This window comes from Dendrobates tinctorius, unplaced genomic scaffold (genome assembly GCF_039654945.1).
Source record: "Dendrobates tinctorius isolate UK_male_01 unplaced genomic scaffold, ASM3965494v1 ptg000120l, whole genome shotgun sequence".
NCBI lineage: Eukaryota > Metazoa > Chordata > Amphibia > Anura > Dendrobatidae > Dendrobates > Dendrobates tinctorius.
Window position 1 is genome coordinate 14,157,933 of NW_027361788.1, and position 26,166 is coordinate 14,184,098.

The 26,166-nt window shown below is 47.0% G+C and overlaps 1 protein-coding gene across 1 annotated transcript in view; it reads left to right on the forward strand.

The window, feature by feature from the left end:
• Nucleotides 1-25,890, forward strand: part of SRPK3 (SRSF protein kinase 3) — a 49,936-nt gene extending 24,046 nt beyond the window's left edge. The window contains exon 16 of the mRNA XM_073590763.1: nucleotides 17,618-25,890. Coding sequence (XP_073446864.1) covers nucleotides 17,618-17,802 — 185 coding nt within the window. The 3' untranslated portion in view covers nucleotides 17,803-25,890. The remainder of the gene's footprint in view (nucleotides 1-17,617) is intronic.
• Nucleotides 25,891-26,166: the final 276 nt, after the last annotated feature.

Below are 26,166 nucleotides of genomic sequence, written 5' to 3' on the forward strand. Positions count from 1 at the left end.
CCCTATAGCCCCCCCGGTACCTCATGAGTCCCGGTATCTCCCGGTGTCCCGCCGTCTTCTCTCCATGGGCGCCGCCATCTTACAAAAGGGCGGGTGCATGCGCAGTATGCCCGCGAATCTGCCGGTCAGCAGATTCATTTATTCTTTTTACAGGTACACTTTGATAAACTATCACAGTGATCAAAATACAAAAAAAAGTAAATAAAGCCCCCCCTTTATCACCCCCTTAGCTAGGGACACACAATAAAATAAAGAAAATATATTTATTTTTATTTTTCCGTTAGGGTTAGAATTAGGGTTAGAATTGGGGTTAGGGTTAGGTTTGCAATTAGGGTTAGGGTTGCAATTATGGTTAGGGTTGCAATTAGGGTTAGGGTTGCAGTTAGGGTTAGAATTAGGGTTAGGGTTGCGGTTAGGGTTGGAATTAGGGTTAAGATTAGGGTTAGGGGTGTGTTGGGGTTGGGATTAGGGTTAGGCTTGTGGTTAGGGTTATGGTTGGGATTAGGGTTAGGGGTGTGTTGGGATTAGGGTTAGGGGTGTGTTGGGATTAGGGTTGAGTTAGAATTGAGAGGGTTTCCACTATTTAGGCACACCAGGGGGTCTCCAAACGCAACATGGCGCCACCATTGATTCCAGCCAATTTTGCGTCCAGAAAGTCAAACAGTGCTCCCTCCCTTCCGAGCCCCGACATGTATCCAAACAGTGGTTTACCCCAACATATGGGGTATCAGCGTACTCAGGAAAAATTGCACAACAACTTTAGGGGTCTAATTTCTCCTGATACCCTTGGGAAAATAAAAAATTGGGGGCTAAAAAATTATATTTGTGGAAAAAAAATGATTTTTTATTTTCATGGCTCTGCGTTATAAACTTCTGTGAAGCACTTGGTGGTTCAAAGCGCTCACCACACATGTAGATAAGTTCCTTAGGGGGTCTAGTTTCCAAAATGGTGTCACTTGTGGGGGTTTTCCACTGTTTAGGCACATCAGGGGCTCTGCAAACGCAACATGGTGTACAATTTTAACTCCAGTCAATTCTGCGTTGAAAAAGTCAAACTGCGCTCTTTCCCTTCCGAGCTCTACCATGTACCCAAACAGAGGTTTACCCCACATATGGGGTACCAGCGTACTCAGCCCAAACTGGACAACAACTTTTGGGATCAAATTTCTCCTGTTACATTTGTGAAAATAAAATATTGCGGGCTAAAAAATAATTTTTTGAGGAAAAAATTATTTTTTTATTTTCACGGCTCTGCGCTATAAACTTCTGTGAAGGACTTTTGGAGTTCAAATAGCTCACCACATATCTAGATAAGTTCCTTAGGGGGTCTAGTTTTCAAAATGGTGTCATTTGTGGGGGTTTCCACTGTTTAGGCACATCTGAGGCTCTGCAAATGTAACATGACGCCCGCAGACCATTCCATCAAGTCGGCATTTCAAAACGTCACTACTTCCCTTCCGAGCCCCGACGTGTGCCCAAACAGTGGTTTCCCCCCCACATATGGGGTACCAGCGTACTCAGGACAAACTGGACAACAACTTTTGGGGGCCAATTTCTCCTGTTACATTTGTAAAAATAAAAAATTGCGGGCTAAAAAATCATTTTTATAAACTTCTGTGAAGCGCTTGGGGATTCAAAGTGCTCACCACACATCTAGATAAGTTCCTTAGGGAGTCTAGTTTCCAAAATGGTGTCACTTGTGGGAGGCTTCCACCATTTAGGCACTTCAGGGGCTCTCCAAACGTAACATGGTGTCCGATCTCAATTCCAGCCAATTCTGCGTTGAAAAAGTCAACCGGTGCTCTTTCTCTTCCGAGCTCTACCGTGCACCAAAACAGAGGTTTACCCCCACATATGGGGTGTCAGCATACTCAGGACAAATTGAACAACAACTTTTGGGGTCCATTTCCTCTTGCTACCCTTGGTAAAATAAAAAAAATGGGGAAAAAAGGTCATTTTTGTGGAAAAAAAAAATATGATTTTTTATTTTTACGGCTCTACGTTATAAACTTCTGTGAAGCACTTGTGGGTTCAAAGTTCTCACCACACAACTAGATAAGTTCCTTGGGGGGTCTAGTTTCCAAAATGGGGTCACTTGTGGGGGGTTTCTACTGTTTAGACACATCAGGGGCTCTGCAAACGTAACATGACGCCCGCAGACCATTCCATCAATTCGACATTTCAAAACGTCACTACTTCCCTTACGAGCCCCGACGTGTGCCCATACAGTGATTCCTCCCCACATATGGGGTACCAGCGTACTCAGGACAAACTGGACAACAATTTTTAGGGTCCAATTTTTCCTGTTACCTTTGTGAAAATAAAAAATTGCGGGCTAAAAAATCATTTCTTTATCGCCTTATTGGAGGACACAGATTACCATGGGTGTATGCTGCTGCTGCTAGGAGGCTGACACTATGCAAAAACAAGAAAATTGGCTCCTCCCCGGCAGTATACACCCACCGACAGATACCAAGTACCTCAGTTTGTGCTTAGTGTCTGTAGGAGGCGGACCGGGATCTCTCCAGATCCGCAGATTAATTATCCCTTTTTTCTTCTAGGTTTTTTAGCCAAACCTTTTAATCTTTTCTAATTTATTTTTCAGGTTCAACGTCGGGAAACAGAGTGTAGCTATCACCCTGATTTCCCATATCATGCGGCTGAGCGAGCAGTGTGGTGTCACCCACATCGCAACTCTCAGTACCGCAGGCAGGACTTTTTCCCTATCACCATTCCGTGCTATGGGCGGAAGACAGGTGGCCGGTCCTTGCCAAAACAACTCCTCATCACTATCCCGGGACAGGGCTGAGAGGAAGACGGCGGTCGCCATCGCTCCCAACAAAAGGACGCCGTCTTCTACATGACACGGGTAAGAGGACCTCTCCCAGCGGCCTGCTCCCTATTCATGCCCCTGCGGTCATCCTCTTCAGGGACGTCAGGTAAGATCCTGAACGATCCCTTAGCCCCGCATGTCTCAGGAAGCACAGTGCAGCATTTGAATCTCCCTTTTTACCGCGCCCCCTCTCTACTATTGCCCAATCACCTCCTGGCGCCGAATCCCGCCCTCCGGGCTCACAGCCTGTTTCCTCCTGCAATTTTCACTGCTTCCTGCGCTGCTTGGGGGACATATTAGGGTCCGGCTGCTCGTCAGATTCTCGGTAGGGTCGGCGCTTAATTGTCAAATTGGCTCTCCTCTGGTGTCCTTTTCTGTGTTGTGCAGCCATAAGGTGTAACTTTCCTATGCTCAACCCTGCAGTGGCTCTGTCTTTCAAGCGCACCGTTACCCATTACGCCTGTGCACGCTGTAAAAAGAAGTGGGCTTCAGGTCAGTCGTCACCCCTCTGTCCGTCCTGCAGTCCTTCAGTTATGTCGGCCTCTAAAGAGCACACCGATCCCCGGGATGAGGGTACTTCCCCTCTCCCAGAGTGGGCCGTTGCAATGTCGCAGTCGGTCTCCGATCTGACTAAAGTCTCTCAGTCCCTGGTCCAGGTCTTAGAACGTTTGCCTCAGCTATCTACAGCCACCCGTGCACCAACCACCTCTCAGGGTGAGTCGTCCGCACCTGACCGCGACCTTCAGAGGGACAGGCCGAGTAGGATTTCTAGGAAGCGTGTTCTGTCTGGCTCGTCTTCCAGTTCGCTAGGCCCGTCTGCTTCTCCCAGGTGTCCCTCTCCTTCTTCAGAGGACGACCCTAGGTCAGACGACGATCCCCAATCGGGATCTTGTTCAGAAGCATATAACATATCTAAAACGTGGAATATGGTCGATAGCCTTCTTTCTGCCATCTTCCAAACCCTGGAAATTAAGCAGGACAAGCCCCCTCCTCAGGAATGTTCTGTTCCATTTAAGCGAGCGAGGCCTCCATCCCGAACCTTTCCAAACCACAAGGAGTTCGATACTACTCTAAACAAACACTGGGAGCACCCTGAGCAACGCTTCTCAGGCCGCAGGTACTTAGATGTCCTGTATCCCTTTGATGTGGATCTGCTCACAAAATCGACCAAAGCCCCCGAAGTGGATCCTTCCGTCTCTCGTAAGACGGTTCTATCCCTTCCGGACGGGGCATCGCTTAAGGATCCAACAGACAGGCAGATAGAATCTCTAGCTAAGTCTATTTTTGAGGCATCCGGCGCCTCTCTCTGTCCTATTTTCGCCTCCTCTTGGGTGGCGAAAGTCATTTCAGCTTGGGCTAAAATTCTTCGCAGAGGCATCTTAGCGGCAGCTCCTCAGGACGAGTTGGCAGATCTGGCAGATCAAATTAATCATGCGGGTAAATACCTCAGCCGCCTCCTTGGATGCGGCTGGGTGCGTAGCAAGGGCTAACAGCAACATAGAAGCCATACGCCGAGTCCTTTGGTTAAAGTCATGGAATGCGGATACCACCTCTAAAAAGTCGCTTACCAATCTGCCATTCCATGGTTCTAGGTTCTTTGGAGCCAAGCTGGATCAAATAATTTCTGATGCCACTGGTGGTAAAAGCACTTCTCTCCCCCAGTCTCGACCAAAACGCTTTTTTAACAGAAAGGGTTTCCGGCCGTTTAGGCCCTTTCGTCCCTTCTCGTCCACAGAGAGATCTACCCAGCAAGATCGGCCTTCCGCCTCTAGGGAGCGAGAGCAGAAAAAAACAGCTTACAAACCCGCTCCCCGCTGGAGATCTCGAGGACAATACTCCAGGTCTCCAGGTGCCCGTTCCGGTAGGTTCTCCTCCAAGTGACGGGTCACCCCCACCTGGAAGTTTTTCCAGGGTGGGAGGCAGACTTTCCTTTTTCGCGGACGTTTGGCTGTCTTTTGTCGACGACGCTTGGGTCAGGGAAATCATCGCATCCGGATACAAGATCGAATTTGCTTCACAGCCAAACAGATGATTTTTCCTGTCTCGACCTCCAAGACAGCGGTCCCACATTCCAGGATTCTTTCAAGCCGTTTCCTCCCTTCTTTCCGCCGGAGTGATTGTTCCCGTTCCCTCAGACGAACGGTTTTCAGGGTTCTACTCAAATCACTTCGTAGTCCCGAAAAAAGACGGGACCTTTCGACCAAGCCTGGATCTCAAATTGCTCAATCGCCATGTGAAAATTCTCCACTTCAAAATGGAGTCGCTTCGATCGGTGATAGCTTCAATGGAACCCGGAGAATTCCTTTGCTCTGTGGACATACGGGATGCTTATCTTCACATCCCTGTTTGTTTGCAACATCAGAAATATCTTCGATTTGCGATCAGGAATCTCACTATCAGTTCACGGCTCTTCCCTTCGGACTAGCCTCTGCTCCACGAGTTTTCACGAAGGTAATGGCAACAGTCATGGCCATCCTTCGCTCCAGGGGGATCCTCATCATCCGTTACCTGGACGATCTCTTGATTAAGGGCTTGTCCCGTCAAGACTGCCTTCAAAGCCTCCAGATAACCCTGGACACGCTCTGTCGTCTCGGATGGATAGTCAACAAGGAGAAGTCCATTCTGAGCCCCACTCAGCGTCTGACCTTCCTGGGCATGGAATTCGACACGGATCTAGCTCGGGTGTTTCTCTTGAGGGAAAAATTTTCAGCTCTTTCCAAGGGAATCCGAGCCCTAAAGCGGTCAACGCCTATTCCCCTTCGATCCTGCATGAAAGTTCTGGGGAAGATGGTAGCCGCCATGGAAGCAGTGCCCTTTGCACAATTTCCCCTTCGCCCCCTCCAGCTGTCCCTTCTTTCAGCTTGGGACAAGAGCACGGTGTCTCTGGACCGCCCTATTCTCCTCCCTCTCAGAGTGAGGCAATCCCTGACTTGGTGGACAATGACAGCGTCAGTTCTACAAGGGAGGTCTTTTCTTCCACTTCAGTGGCAAGTCATCACCACCGATGCCAGCCTTCTAGGATGGGGAGCGGTTTTCCATCAGAAAACGGCCCAAGGACGCTGGAATTCACAGGAAGCTCTCCTCCCTATCAATCTTCTGGAGATCAGAGCAGTCTTCCTGGCCCTTCTTCACTGACAGCCTCTCCTTGTCGGCCTGCCGGTCCGCATTCAGTCGGACCGGCTGTGGCGTACATAAACCACCAGGGGGGCACTCGCAGCAAGCAAGTAATGTCAGAAGTGGCCAAGATACTGCGCTGGGCAGAACGTTACGTTCCTGCAATCTCCGCCGTTCACATTCCAGGGGTGGAAAATTGGGCAGCCAACTTTCTTTCTGAGTCATCAAGGCCTAGCATCCGGCGAATGGGCTCTTCATCCCACAGTCTTCGATCAGATATGCCAGCACTGGGGCTCGCCGGATGTCGATCTCATGGCATCTCGAATGAACCACAAAGTTCCGCGCTTCGTAGCCAGGTCCAGGGACCCTCTAGCCGTCACTTGCGACGCCCTAGTAATTCCGTGGTCCCAGTTCCATCTTCCTTATCTGTTTTCGCCTCTTGCCTTGATCCCTCGAGTGGTCAAAAAGATAAAATCGGAAGGCGTGCCAGTGATTCTAGTGGCGCCAGACTGGCCGAGACGGCCTTGGTATGCGGAACTGGTGAACATGCTCGAGGACATTTCCTGGAGTCTTCCAGACCGTCCGGATCTTCTCTCGCAAGGCCCCCTTTACGACGAGAATTCTCAGTCTCTGAGTTTAACGGCATGGCCATTGAGGCCGCAATCCTGAGAGAATCAGGTTTGTCCAACCAGGTGATCCAGACTATGATCAGGGCCAGAAAACCGGCCTCTTCCCGCATTTACCATAGGTACTGGAAGGCTTTTTCTCCTTCGCCTCATTGGGGGACACAGATACTGTGGGTGTATGCTTCTTCCGCTAGGAGGCTGACACTAAGTGAGAAAAAGAGGTTAGCTCCTCCTCCGCAGTATACACCCTCGCCCCTATTGCGGGCGGAAATCAGTTTTTTGCTTAGTGTCCTATGGAGGCACACACAGTCTGGATCTCTCCAGACTATTTTTTTCTAGTTTACTATGAAGATGAGACAGGGGCGACGAATCCTATTGAAAGGGTCCGATCTCCCAAACCATCAACGGGCGAGCACGCGTTGAGTATCGTCTCCGCGTATACTTTCCCGCACCGAGGGACATATCTGGGACTTTTCCCCAGACTTCTATTTTTGTTTGTTATTTTATGAAGATGAGACAGGGGCAACGCATCCTATTGAAAGGATCCGATTTCCCCAAACCATCAACGGGCGAGCACGTGCGAGTATCCCTCCATGTATCCTTTCCCGCGACGTGGGACATTATGCCAGACTTAGCCCTGTCCACCCCTAGGTATTGAAACCATGGGCTTGCACAGAGGCACAAGACTAGTCTGTGCGGCCCCCACTGCTCCACCAACGCTAGACGGCGGTGCTGCAAGGTGGCGGACGGTCCCTCTCCTCACCCCCTGAAGGGGTTAGATGGAGCTAGGGTGCCTGCACCGTCCTATTTTTTTTTTTATCAAAGACCCCCTCACATACCTGCGCTCAGGCTGAAGAGGATCATCGGTGAGGAGAGGGTCGGGGAGGGCTCCTGCGAAGATTTCGGGCTGGAGCCCACAGCCGCAGCGCCTCGCGGCGTCCACTAGCCATTCAAGAGAGAAGCTGGATCCGTCAGGACAGGAACACTGCGCCGGTCAGTAGCGCCACTTTTGGTACCGCGCCCCCCCCCCAACCCCGGTCGGGTAGGGGAAAAATTGAGGTCGTGGCTTCGGCCGGAAGTTCCGCCCTCAGGGCCGCGTGTCACTTCCGGCGGTAAAAATCGAGGCTTCGGAGCACGGGCTAGGCCGCAAAGTGGGAGTACCGCCCCTAGAGCGATTTTACAGGCTGGTGCGCGCTACAGATGTCGGCGCGCAATTTAAGGGAAGCATCCAGGTCGGGGGGGGGGCGCAGGACTGGGGTAAGTGCTGCCCGAGAGGCCACGCTATAGGGAAAAACGAGGGGCTACCTCTTCCCCATATCCCCAGCAGCGGACAGATACATCATGTCCGAAAAAAGCAAAGACGCACACGTTCTTTTACGCGGCATGCATCTCTTGTCGGGCTGCATTTCCGCGGGCGCAGAGCAAGCATTTATGCGAAGCCTGCGAATCCAAACGCGCCCAGGAGCCCTCCCCTGCGACCAGGAGCCCTCCCCTGCGACCACGACCAAAGTGTCAAATCCCCCGGAGTGGGCCGATCACTGTCACAGTACATGGCGTCGCTTGCGAGAGCAATAGAATCCCTTCAAGCCCCAGATAGGGGCAGGGACAGTGTCTCGCCGCCTTTAGAGGGAGCCTCCATCTCACAGGAGCCTCCAGCCTGCAGGGGCCGCCCTCACTCCAGGCAGACCCGGGGGAAACGAATCCACACGGTGTCGCCCAGTCCATCCGGTGCCTTCGGCATCCGTAAGATCTGCTTCTCGCTCCCCGTCACCAGTGGTTGATAGCGAGCAGACCTCAGATTGCGACTCAGACGAGCCCATTGACCTGGACACTCCAGAGTCACGTGAAACAGTGGACAGCCTCATAGAAGCCATCAATCAGACCCTGGGGATTGAGGATGATACCGCAGCGGCTACGGGGCATAAAGTGGCATGTAAACGAGTGAAGCAGCCGCACAGAATTTTTTCCTCTCACCCTGAGTTTGAGGACATAGTGCAGCGGCACAGAGAACGTCCAAAACGGCATTTTTCTCGGGTTAAAGGGCACTCGAAACACGTTATCCGTTTGCTCCGGACCTCCGTAAACAATGGATGGAATCCCCGATAGTGGATCCTCCGGTTTCACGCCTGGCCACTAAGACCCTGTTATCTGTCCCTAGGGTTTCCTCGATTAAAGATCCCACGGACTGCCTTATTGAGAGCCTAGCTCGTTCAGTATATGAGGCGTCAGGGTCTGCACTCGCTCCCTCGTTCGCAGCAACTTGGGTAGCCAAGGCTATGATATCATAGTCAGAAACATTAAACGAGGTCGCGCAGGAGCAGGATCTACCTGCAGAGATCTCGGAGGTCACATGTCAGATGACGATAGCCAGAGATTATGTATTGAATGCGTCTTTGGATGCGGCCAATTGTTCAACACTTGCTGCCGCTAATGCAATCTCTATCTGAAGAGCCCTATGGTTGAGGACATGGCGGGCCGATTCTACTTCCAAGAAGTCCTTGACTTCCCTGCCTTATCAGTGCGGCCGCCTATTTTTGGATCAATTTATCTCCGACTCCAGAGGAGAAAAGAGCGGGTTTCTCCCTCAACAGAAGGTTAAATCGTTTTTTCGTCACCCGGTTCAGGCCCATTCTAGGCCGGGCGTGACGGCATTGGTCAGGTGGCGGCCGCTAAGCAGCCTGAGCCTGGTCCGGGACCTGAATAGGAGACCGGTCCGAGGTCATGCGTTAAAAGACTCCGGGTGGACTACGGGGCCCAATTCCGCCACCTCAGGCCGCCCCAATCAGGATAGGGAACGGCAGGTCATATAGAGCCAACCCATTGGGGAGAATGCGTGCTCAACAGGCCAGATCGAGGGGACCCAGATCCTAAGGATCATCGGCCAAATGACTCAAGGTCTTTACCAGACGACACCAGCAAACTGGGCGGCCGCCTACTCTGATTTCACCATGTCTGGGCCAACATCGCTCACGACGCATGGGTAAAAGAATTGGTGTCCTCAGGTTACAAAATAGAATTTGTCAGATACCCTACAAGATGGTTTTTTCTTTCCTGGCTTCCCAGGGTGGATACCCAGGCATGGGCTCTATTGGGAGCCATCAAGTCTCTCCTGCACAATGGAGTCATTGTTCCAGTGCTGGAACACGGAAGAGCTCAGGGGTTTTATTCCAACCTTTTTGCGGTTCCCAAAAAGGACGGGTCTGTCAGGCCTGTTTTTGGACCTAAAGCTTCTGAACAAATTCATCAGGATCAGACATTTCCGGATGGAGTCTCCGTTCAGTCATAGCGGTCATGGAGCAGTGAGAATACTTGGCCTCAATTGACAGCCAGGACGCATTTCTGCATATTCCCATTTTTTCCTTCGCCATCAGCGTTCAGCATTTTCAGTTCGTAGCGCTACCCTTTGGGCTAGCCACGGCTCCCAGAGTGTTCACAAAAGTTATGGCAGTTGTCAGGGCCACACTGCATTCTTGAGGCATAGTCATCTTGCCTTATCTGGACGACCTCTTGGTCAAGGGCCCGTCAATACGGGCATGTGAGGATGGTGTCAACATCACGCTAGATACTCTTGCCGCTTAGATGGTTGGTCAATGCAAAGAAATCATCCCTTGTGCCAGCTCAGAGGATCTCCTTCCTAGGAATGATCTTCGACACTTGCTGAAGGTTGATAATTCTCCCTCAGGAAAGGGCGCTAGTCTCCGGCAGGGAGTCCGGACACTACCCCAACCAGTCCCTCATACCATCCAATCCGCGATAAGGATCCTAGGGAAAATGGTGGCAGCAATCGAAGCGATACCTTTCGTCCAGTTCCATCCTTCACCGCCTGCAGCACGCCTCGTGTCAGCCTGGGACAAGAATCCTTTCACGCTCGATCGGCGGTGCAAACTGTCCTCTCAAGTCCGGCAGTCGCTCGGATGGTGGATAACCAGTTCCTCTCTGGCCTAGGGGAAACCTTTCCCCCCATGTCATCGGCTGATAATGACAATCGACGTCAGTCTCCTCGGTTGGGGAGCGGTGTTTCGCCACCACACAACCCAGAAACGGTGGTCGCCACAGGAGGCATGCCTCCCGATCAACTTATTGGTGATATGAGCAATTCGGCTGGCTCTGCAGAAGTTTCATCATTTTCTAGCAGGCCGCTCCGTCTGGATTCCATCGGACATCGCCACGGCGGTGGTTTACATAATTTGTCAGGGGGGCACCCGCAGCAGAACATCCATGCGCGAGGTGGAGCACGTTCTTCAGTGGGCCGAAGCAAACCACTTGGTGATTTCGGCTGTCCACATCCCAGGCGTGGAAAATTGGGCGGCAGACTTCCTCAGCCGGCAGGGTCTTGCATCTGGAGAGTGGTCTCTACATCCCTAAGTTCTTCAACAGATTTGTCAACTGTGGGGAGCTCCGGATGTGGACCTGACGGCTTCCAGAGTGAATGCCAAGGTGCCCACATATGTCGCTCGGGCTAGGGACCCGCAGGCATTCGCGGTGGACGTGTTGGTTCTGCCATGGAACCAGTTTCGCCTCCCATATCTATTTCCCCCACTGCCACTACTCCCGAGAGTCAGCAAAGGGATCAAGACGGAAGGGGGGCCGGCGATTCTGCTGGCCCCAAACTGGCCCCCGTCGAGCGTGGTACGCAGATCTAAGGCAGCTGCTCGCCGATGTTCCTGGGCGCCTGCTAGAGCGCCCAGATCTACCGTCTCGAGCTAATTTGCCACTGGAACTCAGGGACCCCTGTGTTTGACGGCAGGGCCGTTGAATCTTGGATTCTAACCCAGGCAGGGTTCGGAAGCAAGGTGGTTGCTACAACGATTAGCGCCCGGAGGCCTGCTTCAGCATGAATTTACCACCACACCTGGAAGGTGTTCTTTGCTTGATGTCGAGGCCGCGGTGTTTCTCCGCTAAGATTCTCGATCTCCGGCATCTTGGTTTTTCTCCAGTCGGGCTCAGAGAGCCCGGATAGCTCAGTCGGTAGAGCATTAGACTCGGGCTTTGCCCCAGGTTTCCGCAGGAGACAAATGTCGGCCTTATCTGTCCTGTTCCAGTGCAGGGTTGCTACCAATTTGCAGGTGAAAACTTTTCATCCGGGGAGTGTCCCACTTGATACCTCCCTATATGGCGCCGATGGACGCCTGGGTTCTTAACATGGTCCTAAGTGTTCTGCAGGAAGCTCCATTGGAACCGCTTCAGGATATCGCTTTGAGGTACCTTTCCTGGAAAGTTGTTCCCTTAGTGGCCATCACTTCCATCAGGCAGGTTTCAGAGCTGGCGGCTCTATCCTGCCGAGCTCCGTTCCTCACTTTCCATAGGTATAAGGTGGTCCTCAGACGAGCCCCTCCTTTTCTGCCGAAGGTCGTGTCCTCTTTTTCACATCAATGAAGATGTTGTTTTGCCTTCATTTTGTCCAGCACCGGTGCACAGTGTGGAAGAAGGCTCTTCACAAGTTAGACCTGGTAAGAGCCCTCCGGAGGTACGGTCGCGGATGGCACCCTTTACTCAGACGGACACGCTGTTCGTGCTCCCTGAAGAACGCAGGAAGGGACTCGCTGCCTCAAAGTCGACCATAGCCAGATGGATTCGTTTTACTATTCAGGAGTCCTACTGCATTAGAGGCACGCCGATTCCAGCAGGGATCAGAGCGCACTCTACCCGGGCGGTGGGCGCCTCTTGGGGGCTTCGGCATCAGGCTTCGACGGAACAGGTTTGCAAGGCAGCAAACTGGTCCAGCCTGCACATATTTGCCAAACATAATATCCATGCTCAGGCCTCGGTGGATGCAAGCCTGGGTAGAAGGATTCTCCAAGCAACGGTGGCGCACCTTTAATCAGGAGGTGCATGTAGCTTGTATCGGTGAGTCAATCTCCCACCCAGGGACTGCTTTAGGACGTCCCACAGTATCTGTGTCCCCCAATGAGGCGAAGGAGAAACATGGATTTTCTCTCATGGAAGCTAACTTTCTTGATTGCCATTACATCCATCACAAGAGTTTCTGAGTTGGCGGCATTGTCATGTTCCCCTTATCTGGTTCTACACCAGGATAAGGTCGTCCTCAGGCCCGTTCCTTCTTTTCTTCCAAAGGTGGTATCCTCTTTCCACATTAATGAGGATATCGTCCTCCCCTCTTTTTGTCCCACTCCTTCTCACCCTCTTGAGAAGTCTCTCTACAAACTGGATGTAGTTCGAGCCTTGCGGGTCTATCTCGCCAGGACTGCTTCACTTCGCCAGTCCAATTCCTTGCTGGTCATCTCTGAAGGTCGCTGGAAAGGGCTTCCGGCATCCAAATCCACGATCGCTCGCTGGATTCGTTCTACCATTCTGGAAGCGTACCGACTCCAGGAAAAACGGCCCCCCCCCTCCGGGAGTGAGGGCTCACTCCACTCAGGCTGTGGCAGCTTCGTGGGCCGTTCGACACCAGGCTTCGGCCGTGCAAATTTGCAGGGCCGCAACCTGGTCGTCTTTGCACACGTTTGCGAGGTTCTACATGGTTCATACCCAGGACTCGTCTGATGCTGTCGTTGGTAAGAAGGTCCTGCAGGCGGCGGTGGCGCACCGGCCGACCTAAGCCCTTCCTGTTCTTTCGTTCCTTATTGCTGTTCCTGCCCTTGGGACTGCTTTGGAACGTCCCATGGTAATCTGTGTCCCCCAATAAGGCGATAAAGATGGATTTTTGGTTCTTACCGTAAAATCTGTTTCTTGGAGCCTTCATTGGGGGACACAGCACCCTCCCTGTTTAAGTTGTACCGTGTTGGGTCCTTGAGTCCCTTGTTGGGTTGATACATATGGTTATAGTTGGGTGGCTTCTCCTACTGCTTTTTCACCAGCTGAGGTACTTGGTATCTGTCGGTGGGTGTATACTGCCGGGGAGGAGCCAATTTTCTTGTTTTTGCATAGTGTCAGCCTCCAAGCAGCAGCAGCATACACCCATGGTAATCTGTGTCCCCCAATGAAGGCTCCAAGAAAGAGATTTTACGGTAAGAACCAAAAATCCATCTTTTTTGAGGATAAAAAATGATTTTTTATTTTCACGGCTCAGCGTTATAAACTTCTGTGAAGCTCTTGGGGGTTCAAAGTGCTCACCACACATCTAGATAAGTTCCTTGGGTGGTCTAGTTTCCAAAATGGGGTCACTTGTGGGGGTACTCCATTGTTTTGGCACACAGGGGCTCTCCAAACACGACATGGGGTCGGCTAACGATTGGAGCCAATTTTCCATTCAAAAGTCAAATGGCGCTCCTTCCCTTCTGGGCCCTGCCGTGCGCCCAGACAGTGGTTTATGACCACATATGAGGTATCGGTGTACTCAGGAGACATTGCCCAACAAATTTTAGGATCCATTTTATCCTGTTACCCATGTGAAAATGAAGAAATCGAGGCTAAAAGAAATTTTTTTTGAAAAAAAAAGTACTTTTTTTTTTTACTGATTGATTTGTGAAGCACCTGAGGGTTCAAAGTGCTAACTATGCATCTAGATAAGTTACTTGGGGGGTCTAGTTTCCAAAATGGGGTCACTTGTGGGGGAGCTCCAATGTTTAGGCTCACAGGGGCTCTCCAAATGCGACATGGCAACCCAACAAATTTTAGGATCCATTTTATCCTGTTGCCCATGTAAAAATGAAAAAAATTGATGTTGAAAAAAACTTTTGTTGAAAAAATTAAAATGTCCATTTTTTCCTTCTACATTGCTTTAGGCCCTGTGAAGCACCTGAAGGGTTAATAATCTTCTTGAATGTAGTTTTGAGTAGCTTGAGGGGTGCAGTTTTTAGAATGGTGTCACTTTTGGGTATTTTCTGCCATATAGACCCCTCAAAGTGACTTCAAATGTGAGGTGGTCCCTAAAAAAAAATGGTTTTGTAAATTTTGTTGTAAAAATGAGAAATCACTGGTCAACTTTTAACCCTTATAACTTCCTAACAAAAAAAAAATGTTGCTTCCAAAATTGTGCTGATGTAAAGTAGACATCTGGGAAATGTTATTTATTAACTATTTTGTGTCACATAACTCTCTGGTTTAACAGAAAAAAAATTCAAAATGTGAAAATTGCGAAATTTGCTAAATTTTTGCCAAATTTCCCTTTTTTTCATAAACGCAAAAATTATCAACCTAAATTTACCACTATCATGAAGCCCAATATGTCACGAAAAAACAGTCTCAGAATCGCTAGGATGCGTTGAAGCATTCCAGAGTTATTGCCTCATAAAGGGACACTGGTCAGAATTGCCAAAAATGGCTTGGTCATGAAGGGGTTAATTTTTCTTTTCTTTTTTTTTTTTCTTTTTTTTTTTATTCCTTAGAGATTACTTGAATTTACAGTCGCTTGTACTGTATTGTAGTATATAGGAATCTTTAACCATCTCCTGGGCTTCATATAACTCAAAAATAGGGTAGATCGGCCTTTATTAGGTTTACGGGCTCCATAGCAAACCAACAATACCCTGCAATCCTGTCTTGGGGGCCAATATGCACCCAAATCAGATAGGGTGATTTAAAGCAATAAATGCTAGTGCAGCAGAGATTGGAGCCAGCTCTGGTAGTTGCTGGCCTCTCACATTGGGTTCTGGCCTGAAGAGGCCCGGGAGGGTTCTGCGCAAGCATGACGAGCACCAGAACTACCTTGCATATATGCAAAATCTTCCCAGGTCTAAGGATTTTTTATTATTTTTTTTTAATTATTAATATATACATTTTTCACCTGTCCACAGGATAGATAAATATATAATCAATGGGGGTCCGACTGTAGGAGCCCCAGCTATTTTTGAGATCAGGGGTCCAGGGTAAATGAAGTGGAGATGTATATGGGGTCTGACTTGCTTATACAGTGGGGAAAAAAAGTATTTAGTCAGCCACCAATTGTGCAAGTCTCCCACTTAAAAAGATGAGAGTCCTGTAATTGACATTATAGGTAGCGCACAACTATGAGAGTCAAAATGAGAAAACAAATCCAGGAAATCACCTCGTCTGATTTGGCTACATTTATTTTGCAAATTATGCTGGAAAAATAAGTATTTGGTCACCTAAAAACATGCAAGATTTCTGGCTCTCAAAGGCCTGTAACTTCTTCTCTGTCCTCCACTCATTACCTGTAGTAATGGCAGCTGTTTGAACTTATCAGTATAAAAGACACCTGTCCACAACCGCAAACAGTCACATTCCAAACTCCAATATGGTGAAGACCAAAGCTGTCGAAGGACACGAAACAAAATTGTAGCCCTGCACCAGGCTGGGAATAGGCAAGCAGCTTGGTGTGATGAAATCAACTGTGGGAGTAATAATAAGAAAATAGAAGACATACAAGACCACTGATAATCTCCCTTGATCTGGGGCTCCACGCAAGAGCTCACCTCGTGGGGTCAAAATGATCACAAGAGCGGTGAGCAAATATCCCATAACCACACGGGGGGGCCTAGTGAATGACCTGCATAGAGCTGGGACCACTGTAACAAAGGCTACCATCAGTAACACACTACGCTGCCAGGCACTCAGATCCTGTAGTGCCAGATGTGTCCCCCTGCTTAAGCCGGTACATGTCCGGGCCCGTCTGAAGTTTGTTAGAGAGCATTTGGATTATCCAGAAGAGTATTGGGAGAATGTCATATGGTCTGAGGAAACCAAAGTAGAACTGTTTGGGAGAAACAAAACTCATCTTGTTTGGAGGAGACAGAATGCTGAGTTGCATCCAAAGAACACCATACCTACTGTGAAGCATGGGGTTGGAACATCATGCTTTGGGGCTCTTTCTCTGAAAAGGAATCAAGACGACTGATCCATGTACATGAAAGAATGAATGGGGCCATGTATAGTGAGATTTTGAGTGCAAACCTCCTTCCATCAGCAAGGGCATTGAAGATGAAATGTGGATATGTCTTTCAGCCTGATAATGATCATGCACACTGCCAGGGCAACGAAGGACTGGCTTTGTAAGAAGCATATGAAGGTCCTGGAGTGGCCTAGCCAGTTTCCAGATCTCAACCCCATAGAAAACCTTTGGAGGGGTGACAGGCCCAAACCATCTAGAGGAGATCTGCATGGAGGAATGGGCCAACATACCACCGACAGTGTGTGCCAACCTTGTGAAGACTTACAGAAAACGTTTGACCTCTGTCATTGCCAACAAAGGATACGTAACAAAAATATTGAGATGAACTTTTGTTAATGACCAAATACTTATGTATTTTCCACCATAATTTGAAAAATAAATCTTGCCAAATCAGACAAGGTAATTTTCTGGATGTTTTCTCATTTTGACTCTTGGGCCGGGGTCACACTTGCGTGTGTAATGCGAGAAACTCGCATCAATACCCGGCACTGGGAACAGGAGTGTGCTGCTACATGTATTTCTATGCAGCCGCACACTCCGGTCCGAGTGCCGGTGGCAGTGTCGGGTATTGATGCGCGAGTTTCTCGCATTACACACACAAGTGTGACCCCGGCCTCATAGTTGTGGTCTACCTATGATGTCAATTACAGGACTTTCTCATCTTTTTAAGGCTATGTGCACAAGCTGCGGATTCACCAGCGGATTTTTCCGTGCAGATCCCCAGGTAAAACCGCAGGTAAATTGACCTGCGGATTGGCCAGCGGTTTTCCCCTGCGGTTTGACACCTGGACAATGGAATAGGTGTCAAACCGCAGCAGAATCCGCAGAAAGAATTGACATGTCAGTTCTTTCTGCGGATTTAAAACCGCAGCTTTTCCGCAGTGAAAAAACTGCATCATGTGCACTGCGGATTGTAAATCCTATAGACTTACATGGTACTGTACACTGTCTGCAGAACTGCTGCAGATCCCAAATCCGCAGCGTGTGCACATACCTTAAGTGGGAGAACTTGCACAATTGATGGCTGACTAAATACTTTTTTCCCCACTGTATTGATGGTCACCACTCCAGAATCTGAGACTCTTGACAAAAAAGACCCCAGAAGTCTCTAGTCTGATGGGGCAATGGTGCGCAAGTCTGACCACCGCTTTATTACACAGGTGACTCTGGATCATGGGACCAATCATACTAGTGTGAAAACCCCTTTAACTCTACTACCTTTCATTTTGGCAGGAGATCTTCGACATATACAGAACCTAAAGCACTGGGGCCTGTTCGAGGTCCTGGTGGAGAAGTACGAGTGGTCACTAGAAGAAGCCACTCAGTTTTCAGACTTTCTGCTGCCCATGTTGGAGTGTATTCCAGAGAAGAGGGCCACCGCCGCACAGTGCCTGCAGCACCCCTGGCTCCACTCCTAACCCCTGCTGTCGCTGCTGGCGGAGGCCATGGCCCTACCGAGGACACTTCTATAAAGGACCCAATTGCACAGATGAAATGTTGATATGACTAATGGTTAGTGGGTTCCGGTCCAGCAGTACAAGCCTGGATGTGAATCTTGCCACCTGGAGACCAGAAATGCCTGATATTAGAAAGGTTCCTTTACTTTTTGGATGATAATTTTTTTGAGCTTTGTGGTCTAATACGATAGGTTTCCCATTGTCTATACATGACGCTGCTGTGGAGTAAGACAGGTTGTGCCTTGAGCCTCAGTTACATCAGTAGATCCCAGTTATGCAAAAGTTTGAGCACCCTTGTGAAAGGCTTAAAGGGCTTGTCTCAAGTTTTTGTGTGGCTAAAATTGCAAAGTGCTTATTAAAAAAAAAAAAAAAGCAGGAAACCTTGCAATTAAAAATCCTGTTGTGAGGGAGGTATTTCTAATTCTGTAGCGTGGCCCGAGTGGCACCCACCCCTCCTTGTAGCTACAGAATTTCTATATTATTAAGGCTCTTCCTTTTCAGAATCTCTACGAGGTTGTCCCATAAATAACTTTAATTTACATACCAGGAATTAGTAGAGAGATAAAAGAGCGTTCCTCTTTATAATGCAGCCTGGATCCTCCTGTACACAGGTGGTGAAGTTATTCCTGTGATTGTACAGGCCAGTGCACTAGTAGCAGCATAAACGAGCACCCTAACAAGTATGGAAAGCAATATACAGACACTGGAGCTTTTTTTGTTTTTTTTAACTTACGTTTTACTTTATCTTACAGAGTAATATTTTATAAGAAGACGACCCCTTTTTAAGCTGCATTTTTAAAGCGGTATTAGCAGTTTGTGTTTTTTGCATCAAAAACTGAATTGGATCCAACTGACCGGCCAGATTTAACGTTATGATTTTGGGGCTCCGTAGTAGCCAGCTGTTTTGCCGAGATATGCTCCCTGCAAATGTTATTTTAGCTTTGAGAAATGACAGAACGTGGAAAGGTGGGCACAAAAAATTGAATAGGTCTGTGATATGTCACAGCATTCCAATAGGCTGTTTTGGGTATTGCACTTGCAAAGGAATTAGAACAGCATAGCCAAAATGGAGTTCAGTGAACAGAGCATGGAACACGGGCTAATTTCGTGATAAAACATCTATTACAATACACTATTGAGGACAACAGGTTGTTTATGGTAGTGTAATGCTTGTTACATACATCTGATGTACCTCCGGTTTATGGATATAGACACAGGTCCCCTTACAAAAGACAAGACATAAAATGCAGTGACTTGTGCAGCCATCCTCAAGATCAGCACGGTGGGGAAAACTGGAATGTGTAACGTGTTTGTATAGTACAGCACATATCTATGCCCTGATTATAGAGAATCCGTCACCAGCTTTTTGCTATGTAATCTGAGAGCAGCATTGATGTAGGGACAGAGACCCTGATTCCAGCGATATGTCACTTACTGGGCTCCAGGCTGTCATTTTGATACAATTCCCTGAACTAGCAGAGCTATGAATACTGAGCTGTGTATAACCCCGCCCATACCCCTGATTGGCAGTTTACTGTGTGCACTGTGCAGAGGACTAGAAGGTATGAGACAGCTAGTCCTGTAGTGATAATCTCCTGCTGATAAAACACTGATTTTATTGAAACAGCAATGCACAGCCTGATAAATTATACATCTCTGGAATCGGGGTATCTGCCCCTATATTATGCTGCTGTCAGATCTTGACACAAGGTCCTTAATATCACAAATGCCTGTAAATCAAAGGCTGCACTTCACATGACAATTTTACCACTTATTTTTTGTAAAGATACCTCATCAATAGAGAAACAAAAAAATAATTGTGAAGTGACACAAAAAAATGTGTTTAAAATAATAAAATTTATTCATATTTCATTAAAACAAGTTTTTAAAAAATTTTTTTTTTTTTTTGTTACAGGAAAAGGTACTGAAAAAATAGAAGTTTCAGGAGTTCTCAGATGACTATGTGAATAACACGTTAATTAAATTGATATACATCCATCTTGTGATAGAATCACTACTTGTAAACCTTAAGTGTGCTATAGTAATTTATTCACAAAAATCTCATAAATGAGAAAAAGTGCTTAGTGCTATTTGTCTCTCATATGAGAGATTCCAAAGAAAAACAACTTTATGCTATATGCCAACACCTGGCTATTCATAAATTAGCCACAAGATGGCAGTTTTATGCAACAAATAGGTTGAAATACCGAATCAATTACAAGTGAAATTCACTGGCGAGCAGCTCCACAAAAGGCGCTATAAACCTCACAATATATATATCAAAGTATCCCCTGTCTCTGTTGGATTGGCTTTATTGTTAATCCATTGATTATACTATTGCAGCCATTACTGCGAGTAGGATTTTAAACATAAATAATATGCAATCATTTTAGAGGATACAATGTGTCGTACAGACACTTTACCTTAGCGTCTAGAAAAAATGAGGTGCCGCTGTCAGGAGACTCACAACTTCCTTGCCCATCACATCAACATAGCAAAAACCTGTTGACAGATTCTCTAAAGCTCTTGTTACATTCTGGATAACTGTTTTAGGGCGTGATAATTTTTGCGCCCCTGGCTGTAAATGATGTTTCTGGGGAAATATTCCCACCTACAGTAGATACACATATATTACGAGTAATAGCACCAATCACAGGAATGTGGGTCTCATGACACCAGTGTGATTGTAGTTGTAGCGCCCATGTGGGACCCCCACTACAGTTACTGTGAGACATGCACTAGTGCGCTCATAGACATGAGGGGAGGTCGCACATGCTCGCTTTAGTTTTAATCTGGTGATTTGTAGGGTCCCGGAGACAAATGTTGTTTGTGAGATGACCCCTTTAGTTTAGGTCTATATTTCTTTGCAGTACCACCAACAGCCTCTAGGAGTGCTGTGATTTACTATTCACACCAATATTGATTGTCCATTACAAAGACTACTTTTCAGCTAAAGATACATTCTCCAGTAATGAACTACAATGCCCATCATGACAGTGTCGGGGCATGCTGAGCACAGTTTGGAGAGTGCATCTATGTAATTTATATTTGAGTTATAGGACTCCATTGGAGCAAATTTGCCCTTGGGTAGTACACCTATGCTCATGTACTGGGGTCGCTTTTCAGGTGAGACGTCTTCCAGCATCCGCTCACCCGCTGTGATATTAGGACAATTCTGTATTGGTTCAGCAGGATCCATAGATGTTCTATTTTATGTGAGAGATTCTTTGATTTAATGAATACATTGTGCAATGCATATGTTGATGGTTACCAAGCTTTTTCACTCAGCGATCGTCAATTGCCATGTTTGCTGTTATAAAGAAACTGTCCACCTAAAATCTAAAAATCCACCAGTAAACGTTGCATGCGCGCTTGGTTTCACCATCCCGGCAGGTCTTATAAGGCTCAGCTAGCCCTGGTTTTCTTGTCAACACTCCTGGATGGTCTGGGAGTCTCTTGAAAAAGAAGAGCTGTCAAAAAGCCATTGCAAGCTGCTGCTACTAGATGGAGCTAGCCTCGTACATGTATACAATATCTAACATGGCTATGTAATACTGAGCTCCCTCTAGTGGTCATTTTTTGTGCAATTCCATGGCTAATACTTTGGATATTGAGGGTCACAGTACTGGTTATGGGTGGGCATTTCTTATGTTTATAGGCGATGTTTTCAAGGGGAAAAAAATAATCTGCAACACATCTTCGTGTTTGATTCTTCATTGATTCGGAGAGAAAGGGGGTATAGGAAGCATAGCTGCGTTATTAGGGAGATGATATGTTCAGATGTCTGGAAAAAGCTGTGTGTTTAGGAGCTGTACATGCAGATCGGAGAGAAAGAAGACTACTGCTAGTGTCACCTACAGAGGTAGCTGCTGTATAAGTCGCTGTCTAACCCCTTGTAACATGACTGGGAATATTGGCCAAGCCAGACGCCTATCTGTGGACAGCTGTTTTGGGGTAATTGCCCCTCATCTGGGCAGAGCAGAGATTGGCTGGCTGAGATGGTCTTGGGGAGGGGGGGGGTGTTACTGGACTGTACTATACGTAGTTATATTGCAAGGCTTGGAAGGTAGCTCCCTCTCATAAGTGACACTAGTCAGTTTTCTTTCTTTCCTGGAGCGAGCTAATTGTTTTATTGTTGGATAGTTCTTGTAAATTACAAGCAATTTATGAAATTTTTCAGCCATTCTTGAGATAAACACTTTTCTTATTGTTTACAGCTGGTTGCCTTGGAGACCGACCACCATGGCTCGACCACAGAACATTCACAATGCTTAGAAGCTTTTTTTTCTATTTAGCTTGTACACACTGTTTTTAAGCTGATCAGGATTGCAGGAACGCGCTTCAACATAATGCTTACAAGTTAGACAGCAGCAGTGGTCGGTCTCCCGGGTAACAAGCTGAACAGAAAAGTGTTAATATCTCTAGAACGGCTGAAAATTTGAATAAGTTCTAAATTGGGAAAGCGCTTGAATTTACATGCTCTATCCAACTCTTTTTTTCACACAGCTGTTGCTGTTATTTGCCCCTTCCTGATTTCCTGTTCTTTTGCATGTTTGTCACACAAATTTTCAGATCACCGAACAGATGTAAATATTAGACAAAGATAGGACAAGTAATCACAAAATGCAGTTTTTAAATGATGAACTTTATTATTAAGGGAAAAAGAAATCCAAACCTACAGGGTCCTGTGTGAAAAAGTAATTGTCCCCTAAATCTAATAACTGGTTGGGCCAACCTTATCAGCAACAACTGCAATCAAGTGTTTGTGATAACTGGCAATGAGTCTTTTACAATGCTCGAGGAATTTTGGCCACACATCTTTGCAGAATTGTTGTAATTCAGCCACATTGCAGGTTTTCCAATCATGAACCATCTTTTTAAGGTCATGCCATAGCATCTCAATCGGATGAAGTTCAGAACTTTGACTAGACCACACCAAAGTCTTAATTTTATTTTTCTTAAACCATTCAGAGGTGCGGTTGAGTTTTGGATCATTGTCCTGCTGCATAACCCAAGTGTGCTTCAGCCTGAGATCATGAATAGATGACCAGACCTTCTCCTTCATGATTTTTTGGTAGACAGCAGAATTCATGGTTCCATTTACCACAGCAAGTCTTCCAGGTCCGGAATCAGAAAAACAGCCCCAGACCATCATACTACAACCATCATATTTTGCTGTTGGTATGGTGTTCCTTTTCTGAAATGCTGTGTTACTTCTACACCAGATGTAATGGCACATACACCTTACAAAAAGTTCAACTTTAGTATCGTCAGTCCACAGAGTAATCTACCAAAAGTCTTGGAGACCTTCAAGGTGTTTTCTGGCAAAACTGAGAAGAGCCTTTATGTTCTTATTGCTCAGCAGTGGTTTTTGTCTTGGAACTCTGCCATGCATACCATTTTTGCCCAGTCTCTTTCTTATGGTGGAGTCATGAACACTGACCTTAACTAAGGCAAGCGAGGCCTGCAGTTCTTTGGATGTTGTTGTGGGGTATTTTGTGACTTCTTGGATGAGTAGTTGCTGCACTCTTAGGCTATGTGCCCACGCTAGCGTTTTTAAACGCTCAGGAAAAGGATCCCCTTCCCAGAAAACGCGCGTCTTTTTCCGCGCGATTTTTGACACGCGATTTCTGGGATCATTGGGGATGGCTAAAAACGCTCAGCTATGCGGGAATTAATGAGCATGCTGCGTTTTTAGCCGCTAAGCGATTCCTAAGCGGTTAAAAACGCATGCATTGGCACAAAAAGCCAAAATCGCATGCTAATTAATTTGATGCATCTTTTAAGCGTTTCTGCAGCGTCTGATCCGGCTCAAACGCTGCGGAAACGCTTAACAAAACGCATTGTGGGCACACAGCCTTAGGGTAATTTTGGTCGGTCGACCACTTCTGGGAAGGTTCACCACTGTTCCATGTTTTTGCCATTTGTGGATAATGGTTCTCACTGTGGTTCACTGGAGTCTCAAAGCTTTAGAAATGGCTTTATAACCTTTTCCAGACTGATTGATATCAATTACTTTGTTTCTCAATTGTTCCAGAATTTATTTGGATTGCAGCATGATGTCTAGCTTTTGATGTCTTTTGGTCTACTTCACTTTGTCAGGCAGGTCCTATTTAAGTGATTTCTTCATTGAGAACAGGTGTGGCAGTAATCAGGCCTGGGTGGAGCTACGGAATGATAAATCACAGCTAATTTATATTTTAAGGGTCGGGGCAATCACTTCTTCACACAGGGCCCTGTAGGTTTGGATTTCTTTTTCCATTTAACAATAAATACCATCATTTATAAACTGCATTTTGTGTTTATTTGTGTTGTTTGTCTAATATTTTTGTTTGGTGATCTGAAACATTTACGTGTGACAAACATGCAAAAGAATAGGAAATCAGGAAGGGGGGCAAACACTTTTTCACAGAACTGTATGACGAAGCGAATAACCCTTTAAGGAGAACCAGTGTACTTTCAAAGATAGGAGTGGTATGAAAAGATCGTAATTTGCATGATGTTGGGTGGCACACCATATGTCTGCTTCATGGACTAAAGTTGGGATAACAGGCGGGTTAGTAATTATGAAGAAGGATGTGCGAATGGTGAGGTAGGTGCCGGAATAAGCTCCAGAAATCCAAGCAACATGTGTAACCATATCCAGTGAAAATCTTTAGAAATCTCTGGGCTTGAGCATTGCCGACTGTATAAATCAGACACGCATCCTCCCCGGGTTACAGATATTGGGAGTAGTAGTGGACACTGAAGCTTGGAAGGATGGTCCAAGTCTTAGGAAAATAATATGTATACTGATAAAGGAGGAAGCTTTGTGATACACCATTTGCAGTATCTCTGCTTGTGATCAGTGAATGGAAACATTAATCTCTCTTCTACCGATGCTGTTGCCTCTGCGCTCATCAGAGGTATACGGGCATGGCGTAAGTCTCTCCACGGATGCCACATTGTTGGTGTGCCATCAGTAAAATGCCCAACTCTTAGGATTTGATACCCGTATTTCATGTTGCTACCACAACATTTAGCAATGAGGAAGGTTCGGGCTGCCCTCCATGCACAAGCATTTTCAGCTGGTGCTGCTGAGAGTTGTCTAAGGTGGGCCCCTTTAAAGCGTAATTAAACATTTAATATAAGACAAATTGTTAAGTAGTTAGTAGTCTGGGTCCTATGTCCCCAAATGATCTCTCAAGTAAAGACTATGACGGGATCAGATAATACATCCGGCAGGCGCACAGTCCTAAAGACTTCTAGGGAGTCACACACTCAAGCGTGGGTTCAGGGATTGGTCTCAGACCCCAACACCTGAGCTATTGTAATGCCCTGCATATGGGGTAAGTGACATAGCAAGTCAGAAGAACTATACTATATTTTTAATTAGGGATATTTGCTACTGTTATTACACCTACTACTTATTGGAATAGGATCTTGGAGATGGGAATACTTTAAAGTTCCACAATATATATAATTGTTATAGGTCACAGCTCATATAGCAGCTTTGATGTTGCATCGGATTCCTCCTCCACATTGGGCAGCCTGGTTGCGCAGCGGATGCCCTCTCTGCATAGAGCAGCCTGGTGTCGCGGCAGATGTCTCCTCCGCACTGGGGAACCTGGTGTTACGGCAGCTGCCTCCTTGTGGTATTCATTGGTAAGATTAGTCAGAAAAAAGGCTGCATGTGAGGTGCAACAATCCTTGAACTAGATGAAACTTCCAAAATGATGCCTAGTCCTCGACTCCCCTTTTCTGCTTAGTGACCACTAGAAGCAATATCTGGATAAACTGTGACTAAACGACTGAAGGCCGATGACCGGCTTTGCCAACGTTAACACATTGTGATCGGTAACACCAGTATTTGCCTCCTTCCGGTGCAGCTGTCGGGCCATTATCTGTGGATCTATTTCCGGAAACGTATATACCTATAAATCCTTTTACTTCCAGGGTGGTTGCATCGTGTTCGAGTGTCTGCGTGGTTCACAAAGCTGTTGTAATATGACGCTGGTTTTGGATTATATGAAATGTGTGTATGTTATTAAATTGATACAAAAAGTTAAATTATGTGGTGGTCATTACTGAGGAAGGCTGGATATATAATGAGCAGGCAGCCACATTGTGTCCTGACAAAGAAGCAGCCACATTCCCACTTTTATCTGCTAATATGCCCTATATTTTGCACTATACGACACACCCAGGTGTAGGCAGAAGAAAATATTACAGACCATTTCCTACTGATTACACCTCCAGGGAAATTAAGACATGGAGCTGTCAATATCAGTAATGTTAAAACACAACCACATCTATTGTTAGTGATTTTCTGCAGCATGTACAGTA